Raw genomic sequence first — 9,727 nt, 5'->3', positions numbered from 1 at the left:
CGCGTGCGTTTTTTTAATTCCTTGACGAGCCGATCAACATTCCATCGCCTTTTGGATATATTTTAAATATCTGGCAAATACCGAGTTGTACCTAGTTTTTTCTAGCAATACCGAGCAAATACTTAGCAATACCGAGCAAATCCCTAGCAATACCGAGCAAATCTTGAGCAAATACTAAGTTGTACCGAGTTTTTTCTAGCAATACCGAGCAAATACCTAGCAATACCGAGCAAATCCCTAGCAATACCGAGCAAATCCTGAGCAAATACTGAGTTGTACCGAGTTGTACCGAGTTGTAAAAAACTCGGTACAACTCGGTATTTGCATGGTATTGGTCTTCACAGAGCGGTATTTCTCATTTTTGCAAAGCAATACCTAGCAAATACCGAGCAAATAACGAGCAATACCGAGAAAATCGCGAACATAGCATTCCCGGGTTCCTCTCCGGGTCAAGTTGTCGGGCCGCGCGGTAAAAGAGTAAGAGCACGTGGCGACATGTTATTGGCGGCCGAACGTAGCTCTACGTCTGATCAGAGTACGTAATAATTAGAAATGAACAGCAACAGGTGAAGACACGTTTATGAGTATTTGTTGGGTTTTCAACCTATGAGAGCTGCGATAGGTTGTGTAGCAGCTGTCAAAATTATTGATTTTAAATCTTCTTCCAGCCTCTATACAGACATAGACAAATACTCTGTTTGATTTTCTAAAATTATTGATCAAAGACTCACAAAGCTACTATCTTTTACTGGTAGGTTCCAATTGCTTTGTGGCCACCACCCTTTCTGAAGGCCTTAGGACAACAATCGCAAGCATCATAAGCAAATTTCTTCGCAACAAATGGCATGAGGAATGAAATCTGTGCTATCTACCAGAATAATACCGCCCTGCCTAAAGTGTGGTGGAATGGGCCTGCCTTTGTTGGGTACTCTAATAACTATGAATAAATCGAAAATGATTAGGAGGATCCTTAACACTAAGCCTTACCTTACGTCTTGGTTATGCAATCATTATGGCACTTTTTGGAATAAACTATTTAAAAAACCTTCTACGTCTTGGATAGCCACATGTGAGATTGCTTTAAAATTCATAGCTGCAGGCTCCAATTTTAAATCAAGTTTGACAGCTCTCTCTCTCTCTCTCTCTCTCTCTCTCTCTCTATTTCACAATCCTTAGATAAATGACAAATTGCATAATATCTATAATGATTGTGTCTTTACTTGGTTTAATTATTAAAAAAATGTTACTGTCAATGAATTCATTAAGGATGAAACATGGTGCCTCCCCTTGCGTCACGTCGAGTGCAGACTGTCGCACGGGAGATAAGGCAGCGGGCCACTGGTTGGAACTAATGATCATGTGTGCAGTCTTCAATGAACAAACATGTTCGTCTGAGTTTCTTTGGGACCGAATCAAGAAGAGCAGCAGACATGTGTGCATTGCATTCTGTTAAGGACATATATGTAAATATAACTAAGACCAATTACTCTCTTACACGTGTACTCCTACTCTATATATAAGTCTGGACTTGTATTATGTAAGATAGAAAAAATCAATTAATAAAGTTTACTATTCCTTTTCTCTGTTTTCCTCCGGCTCTTGCTGTTCTTCATGGTATCAAGAGACGCAAGATTCTGAGCTTTCGCCATGGCGACATCAGCTTCCGCTTCCTCGTCGACGGCGGCTACCACCGGCGTACAGACGTCAGCTCCGGCTATCTCTCAATCTCTAAAGTTTGTCATTTCGAATCTTAAGTTTCTTGTACCGCACTCTCTCACGGCGGACAACTTTCCTATCTGGAGTTCGCAAATCGCTAAACTTTTCAAAGCCAATGGATTTGCGGCCTTTCTTGAAGCTCGATCGGCCACTGAAAATCGGGATCCAAATCAAGATCCGCAGCAGTGGACTGTTGTCGATCAGAATCTTGCAACGGCTATGTGCTCCACCATTTCTCCGGCCGTTCTACCCTACGTGATTCATCTTGAATCCACTCACGAGATCTGGTTGACGCTCCACACAAGGTTCCAGTCGTCGAATCGCTCCAAAGTCATACAGCTCAAGAATGAGCTACACAATATTTCTATGCAATCCATGTCTATGACGGATTACCTCACCGAAGTCAAGAAAATAGTGGATCAAATCGCCTCAGCGGGATCCTCAATCGATTCGGAAGATATCATGATTTATATACTCAATGGTCTTCCACCGGCCTATCAATCTTTCACGACAACGATTCGTACTATGCAGGGCACGATGACTCTGGACAATCTCTATGCTCTCCTCATCAGCGAAGAGATTCATTTGAAATCTGCAGCAATCAAATTTTCTAAAGACCCAGACACTCAGTCGGCTCTCTATGCGTTTCGCGGACGAGGACGTCGAGGTCGAACCAGACAAAGTCAGGACACAAATACCGCTCATAAATCTTCTAATCAACCCGCGGTAATTTGTCAAATTTGTAAAAAGAAAGGTCACGAGGCCGATGCGTGTTGGCATAGACTCAATGCCAACTATGTTCCTTCTCAAGGATCTTCCAAGAACTCAAATGCTTTGGTGGCAAAATCAGAAGGTCATACGGGTGCTGATTGGTACATCGACTCTGGCGCGTCGTCTCATATGACCAACAATTTGGAGAATCTAGCTCCATACAACACCTACAATGGCAATGATACGGTAACCATAGGGGACGGAAGATCCATCCCGATAGCTCATACGGGTGCGGGGATTCTTCCAACCCCGGCTAGTAAGCTTGTTCTTTCTCGTTTGCTGCATTTCGAGGGATTTCATTTGGTTCTTGACGACCGAGTACCATGCAAACATGGAGGAGAAGTTTGTGGGTTTCTTGCGGTCGAAACGAAGTAGAGAAGGGGATTGCATATATATAGATCGGGCTAGGATTAGTGGGCTCGCGAACAATGATGCGGAGGCATGCAGGAGAGCATCAAGGCGCGAACAGGACAGGCGGAGCACGGGGCCCAGGGCGCGGGGCAAGGTGCAGGGTCAAATCTGGGGCTATGCATGGTTCGTGAGAGGAAGGTGGGCCCTGTGCTGGTGTTTGCTCCGTACAGGCTCAGAACCGGAAGTAGGTGGAGCTTGATTAATTGTTTGGGAGACAGGATCGAGCAGGATACAAGGCCGGATTCGTCCACGAATCGGGAGAAGTGGAGGATCAGAAGAGAAGGTATTTCTTACGTTGTTATTCACAAACAGCAGGTGGAGCGAAGTGGAGTTGGGCTAGGGCTTGAGCAGGGAGACTCGACAAGATGACAGGGCAGTTTTTTAGGAAGTCGGAAACCATCCGGTGGAGGCAATTAGTGGGGAAGACCGACATGGATGTTCTTTGTGGACAACATATATCTTTTTTTGTTTAATCAAACAAAGGTAGAGATTATTAGATATTGGTCCAATTTTGGGTCATATTTACTTTTAGGTGCATTTTATCCTTTTTAGCTCTTTTGTTCTATAAATAAAAATGATTGTAATAGTTCTAGGTGTGCAAGTCAAGCCAATAAGAGATTAGTTCAGTTTTTCCCGGATCTCTTTCCTCCTTTATCTCATCTCTTCCAAGTAGCTCAATAACAGCTTCTTCTTTCTCCAAGATTCATAACAATGCATATACAAATTGGTATTTTTGTGGGCTCTCCTTTTTTTTTATTGTTTTTTTTTTGACATTAAAATCAAATTTTATTAACAAAAAAACAAATCAAGGAGCACTGTCATGTGCCCCTCATGTGCGAGCACATGCATGTAGACGCCACCGCCGACGCAGTCAGCCAACCAATTCGGCCGCCAAGGTGCATCTATGTCAAATTTTTTGCCCGAACAGTCTAATTTGGACGTTTTTGGAGCCCTTCGATCTATTTTTTGATGTTCCAAACTCGATTTTGACACTTTCACAACCAAACAGAACTTCTCCAGTCTAGAACAAACACGAAAAATTTTAGCTCAATTTGTTGGTATTTTTCGTTCTGATCGGTGCCCCGACTTCAGCAAATTATAAAGTTATGATCCAAGATATTTTACTTGGTTTACAACTCCGAGAGGAGGTCCATGTTGACGTCTAGGGAGTAGTCGAATCTAATAAATTATTTGAAATTTTAATTCTGCATAAACAATTTTCAAAAGCTTTGGCATATATTTTTGGAGTATGAGAGCTTGAACGTCTGAAAATAGTGGGGCAACTAATATGTCACTAAAAACTGTATTGATCAGAGACGAATCTCGATGCAAATTTAAATTAGAAAGTCCTAGAATTAAATTTGAGACCATCCAAACTCCAATTTCATTCAACTTATTATCAAATTAAATATATCAACAAGACAAACACAACAATGCCAAAATCGATCCAATATGAGTCCAAATGGACTCAAATCAAGGGATTAAAGCAAATTTTGAAGCTTAGAAGCCTAAATTGGATGATCAAATGACATCCAAATTATTCATGTTATTAGTTGAATCAATCAGCTCAACGTGACGTATCAATGAGCCCAAGATTACTTAATTTTGACATTACTAAGGCACTTAAATGCTTGACAAATGCTTCATAATCGAGGAAATTAATGTCATCCGTCCGATGTAACACTCCAAATTTATCCTAAATCTTTTTCATAATTACTTAACATGTCACTCTCAAAAATTATAAATAGACACTCATTCTTCACGTGAAAGTGGGGAGAACATATGAGAAAACTAAGGAGCTCTTTTGCATTCTCCAACCAATGCAACCATCAGATTTCCTTTTTACCACCAATCGCATCCATCGCTCACCGACTACGGTCCTTCCGACCTCCATCGCCAACTAACTATGATCCTTCCGACCTCCATTGTCAACTCACCACGGTCCCTCATACCATCGTTACGCTACTACTATCCTTCTAACTTCTATCACTGTTCGATTATGATCCATTCGGCCATAGTCACCCAACTAGGGGACTTCCAATCTCCGTCGCCCACTAACCACAGTCCCTCCTATCACGGTCACCCAACTATAGACGTTTCAACCATCATCATCTGACTATAATTGTTCTAAATACTATCGCCCTTCGAGTATGATCCCTCCGAGCACAGTCACCTGCCAACTATTGTCCTTCCAATCATCATCGCCCACCAACTATGGTCCCTCCGACCATCATCATCCAATTTCGATCCTTCCAACCTCCATCACTGGTAAACTATGATCACTCCAACCTTCGTCACACAACTATGGTCCTTCTGACCACTGTCACCCGACTACAATCGTTAAGACCACAGTCACTCAACTATGTTCCTTTCGAGCTTTGTCACTTGCCAACTACAGTCTTTTCGACCATCATCGTCCACTAACTATGATTCCTCCAACCACTGTCGCCAAATTATGATTTTTCTGATCTCCATCACTTGCTTATTATGATCCCTCTGACCTCTGTCGCCCAAATACAATCTTGCCAACCGAATAAACAAGTCAACATTCTCTTCAGAAAAACTCTAATGACTTTGGATTCTTCTAATCCCAACCATATAAAGTGTTATATATGATATATATATTTGCTAAATTAAGCCAACATTTTCCCCTAAGAAAGGATATCATTTGTAATTAAGAACAAATACTAGTGGATTTACTCAAGGCAGCGACCCGTAGATTTTCCTCTTTTCAGGAGTTTCCACGTAAAAATTATGTTGTCTCTTATGAATGCTGCATCTCTTTTATATTTATTTGTGTATTGGATCTTCGTTCAAAGCTAGTACTTTAAATTCCGTATTGATGTATCTCTTATCAAAAATAATTGTTCTAGAGCGCAATAATAATTAAAAAATTTTAATTCAATAATTTAACTTATCACTAAGGCCCAAATACTTATTCTTTCCATTTTTTTTTTCAATTATCTAATACTATTGAATCTGACAACTCCATGGTATTAATACCTTGAAGAGTAAAATAATTGTGAAAAGGAAAGCAATTTTGGAATTTAATATAATAGCTCGTCTATAAGCGCATTTTAATTTGTTTGTTTGAAGTTTAAACTTTCAATTAAGGGTTGTTGAGTCCGATGTCATATCTGAGAGCAAAGAAGGGAAGGAAGGCTGGAGACGGCGTGAATAGGAGAAACAGAGAAACAGAGAAAAATAGTATTCAAATTGATACAATGCTATTACAGGACTTAGTATAAATAAACAGAGAAATGGTAACATGGTAAATACAAAAGTAACGGTCACAAGAAGCCGTTTTATAATGTGTTAATATCCTCCCTCAAATTAAGTAGTCGGTGAGCGAGTGGTTAATTTGGAGCGTAATTCCATGAATCTTGAGACCGAGAATGGTTTAGTTAAGATGTCGGCAATTTGATCGGCGGAGGAGATGTGCTCGAGTTTGATGTTGCCGGAGTTGATTTGCTGACGAATGAAGTGATAGTCGATCTCGATGTGCTTTGTCCGGGCATGAAAGACCGGATTTTTGGCTATGGCCATAGCCGAGGTGTTGTCGCAGTGGATAGTGGTCGGTGATTGCTGTGTGAGCTGAAGTTCGGCGGCAAGTCTCCTTAGCCATATGACATCCGACGCTGCAGCTGAGAGGGATCTGTACTCGGCTTCGGTGGAAGACTTGGCGACAGTTGCTTGCTTTTTCACCGTCCATGAGATGAGGTTGGGGCCGAGGAAAGTGCAGAAGCCGGACACCGACTTCCGGTCGGTTGTATCTGAAGCCCAATCCGCATCAGAGTAAGTGCGAAGGTCCAGGGATCCGTGAGTGATAGGCAAGCCGTAGGTAAGGGTGCCCTTAATGTAGCGAAGCAGCCGTTTGAGATCATGAAAATCCTGTTCGGTCGGTGTTTGCATGTGTTGGCAGACGCGGTTTGTGGCATACGCAATGTCGGGTCTAGTGATCGAGAGGTATTGAAGTGATCCAGCGAGGCGTCGGTAAAGAGATGGATCCGGATGTGGTTGTAAGTTTGGTTTCTTCTGGTGATTGACGGGAGTGATTGGGGTTGGAGCGGCTTTGCAATCCTTATAACCTGCATCGTTAAGGATTTTGGTAGCGTAGTGTGCTTGAGAGAGAAAGAAACCATGTTTAGTACGGGTCACCTGGATTCCGAGGAAGAGAGAAATGTCCCCTAGTTGTTTGAGGGCGAATTGTTGTTTGAGTTGGGTGAGTAGGTGGCGAATTGCTGCATCATTGTTGCCTGTAACCAAGAAATCATCTACGTAAATTAGCAAGTATATAGAAATACCATTTTGATTAAAAATCAAGAGGGAAGGATCGGAACGACTAAACCCGAATCCGAGTTGTTGTAGAAAGCTTGTGAGCTTTTGAAACCATTGTCCCGGACGATCCTGGGAAAAATATCACTTTTCCCAGCAGCTACAGCAACAGCAAAGGAACGAGGTCTCACAAAATGGGCGATCGACAAAGATCGATGCTGAATATAATGGGTGGTCGACGACGACCGACATCGAAGAAAATTGACAGTCGACGACGATCGACGCCGAAGAAGATGGACAGCCGACGACTATTATCTGCTCCAACTTCCAATCCAATGATGAGAACCTCCGCCCGACTATCCTCCAGTCAAACTTCAACTCAAATGGTGTGATATGCCAGATCAACGACCCATCGCCAATGCTTCACACGAACGCACAACTCCACAATCAACCCATTGTGGTTGACAACTACCATATGCTCAAACTTCCTTTTCAGTGGCAAGATCCCCCTTCGTTTCAGCACGAAATCACAGCGAGCCAGACCATGCTTTAGCCTCCATATTGACAACTTCTCTCCACTTTCTCTCGCAACTAGACACGCAATCCACCCGCCGCTGCACAAACAGTTGTTGTTGCGAGCAAACACTCAATTCGGGCCCTCTTCACACCCATGTGGGATCCGCCCTCGTCCCGACTACAGTCACACGTGACTTCAAAACTCGTCAATCCGCAAACCCGCGACCATGCCCGTGCTCCACTCTTTCAGACCGAGCACGCCCGCTTCCCTCTCCATGTGTGTGGTCGATCTCCTACTATCTGACTTAGGTTTCGCCTCCACTTCCTCTCTCGACCAGAGTCGCGATCCCTACCCACTCTAGCGAAATTTCGGCCTCGACATTACTATGCTCTCGCTCCTGCTCCGCTACAGTGATTCCTCGCTCATGTGCGATTTGTGCCTATGTTCCACCTCTGTTGAGGAAGAAGTTGAAGATAGTGTGGATAGGTTTGACCAAGCAGTGGCTCACTTGTCTGATTCAGCACAAACAACCAAAGGATCGAAACAAGCCAAGAACGATGAAAACACAATCACAACTTTTGGAGGTTCTAAAATATCTACAACACTCCCTGACAATAATCTAATGCATAGAAAGAATTCCAGTAAGTCAATACTGAAGTTTTCATATGTCTCCGAATCATTTAACCTCCCACCTAAAATTTCAGAGGCCAATACAAAGATTATTCTTAGCACTAGTGAGACCGAGGCTAGCGAACTCCTGATCGAAAGAGAAACCACTATTTGCGGAGAAGAACAATACGTCAAACCTCCTCTCTGTCCTACACGCATGAACCGGTCCCGAACCCAAATAAGTGCAACTGATTCTGCACAATCGAACTCCAATTCTTAGAACTAGTGTGGCCAAGGCTTCATTATTTTGATATTCGTTGGACAACCCATCTTCATCTTTTACAATCTGCAATGCTTCACAAGTTCCGGCCTCCGATATTAATTGTTGTAGCGGATCGCCATTGGAAGAAGAAGATGCAAGAGCACAAATACAGGGGAACCAATAACAAACTCATAACAGCATATATAATATATCTTCTCCTCATATATATTAAATATATAATATCAAGTTGTATTTTCATAAAATAACTATAAAGAGAGAAAATGTTGTAAATAGAAATTAGTATAGAACAAATCGAATATAAAATATTGGTAGTAAGATGTTCCTGCTTGTTAAAATGCTTCACATCAATTTCATTATTATTTATGTCACTAATAACTTTAATTAGTCATAATTTATTATAAAACTATCAAAAAAAATTTCCCATAGATTTTTTTTTTTCAAAAATCTGATAAAGTTAATATAATTAATCTAAGGAAGCTTGATTATATTTGAGCTTCGTTTGGGACAGCTTCCTTTATGATTTCTAAAAAAAAATTAGTATAAAATTTTCTAATTCAAGAAATTTTTATATTAGAAAGATGTTTTAGAAATTAGAATGCAACAAAAAGTTGCTTTAGGCTTCGTTTGAGACGGCTTTCTTCCTGCTTCATAAAACTACTTTTTAGTATAAAAATTATATTTTCGTAATAAAAAGCTGCTTTAAGAAGCAATAAAAAAACCCGTCCCAAATGAAGACTTATGCTTTATTTGGATGACTTTCTTTTTTTTTTAAATAAATTTTTTGTACAAAAATTAAAATTTATATTAAAAATTTACTTTAAAAAATAAAAAAAAACGGTCGCGGTCCCAAAGGAAGCTTTAGTCACTCTTTCGAAGTAAAAATTTCACTAATAACGTTATATCCAGCTTTAATTTGGACGGAATATATGTTTCTATTAAAAGTTATTTTTCAATAACCTTTTCAAAAACAGTATTCTAAGATAAAATTTGACAAAAAATAAATATTTATCATTCCAAGTTTCCAACCAATTTCTTATCCTTTAAGGAACAAAAAAAGTCTTGAATGACAACTTCCAATTATGCAACGGCCATAACACAATTATGTAATATTGTCTCTTTTTCTTCAACATCAGGTAGCTAAAAGC

At 40.8% G+C, this 9,727-nt stretch overlaps 1 protein-coding gene across 1 annotated transcript; it reads right to left on the bottom strand.

Annotated features, from left to right (window-relative positions):
• Positions 1 to 6,231: 6,231 nt before the first annotated feature.
• Positions 6,232 to 7,966, bottom strand: LOC110092665 (uncharacterized mitochondrial protein AtMg00810-like). Its single transcript, XM_020817314.1, has 2 exons — positions 7,909 to 7,966; positions 6,232 to 7,154 (listed from the first exon to the last, which is right to left on the bottom strand). Exons 1-2 carry the CDS (start codon positions 7,964 to 7,966, stop codon positions 6,232 to 6,234), a joined length of 981 nt encoding a protein of 326 aa, XP_020672973.1.
• Positions 7,967 to 9,727: the final 1,761 nt, after the last annotated feature.

This window comes from Dendrobium catenatum, unplaced genomic scaffold, assembly GCF_001605985.2.
Source record: "Dendrobium catenatum unplaced genomic scaffold, ASM160598v2 fragScaff_scaffold_996, whole genome shotgun sequence".
In the NCBI taxonomy this organism is placed as follows: domain Eukaryota; kingdom Viridiplantae; phylum Streptophyta; class Magnoliopsida; order Asparagales; family Orchidaceae; genus Dendrobium; species Dendrobium catenatum.
This window is presented reverse-complemented; position numbering and strand designations above follow the sequence as displayed.

What these genes read in the sequence shown, in the direction of transcription:
- LOC110092665 (XM_020817314.1), bottom strand. Translation starts at nt 7,966, where the DNA reads ATGGAGAGGGAAGCGGGCGTGCTCGGTCTGAAAGAGTGGAGCACGGGC. An exon ending in GAGCACGGGCATGGTCGCGG is followed by an intron (nt 7,155 to 7,908) that starts GTTTGCGGATTG and finishes TCTTGGTTACAG; the next exon opens with GCAACAATGATGCAGCAATT.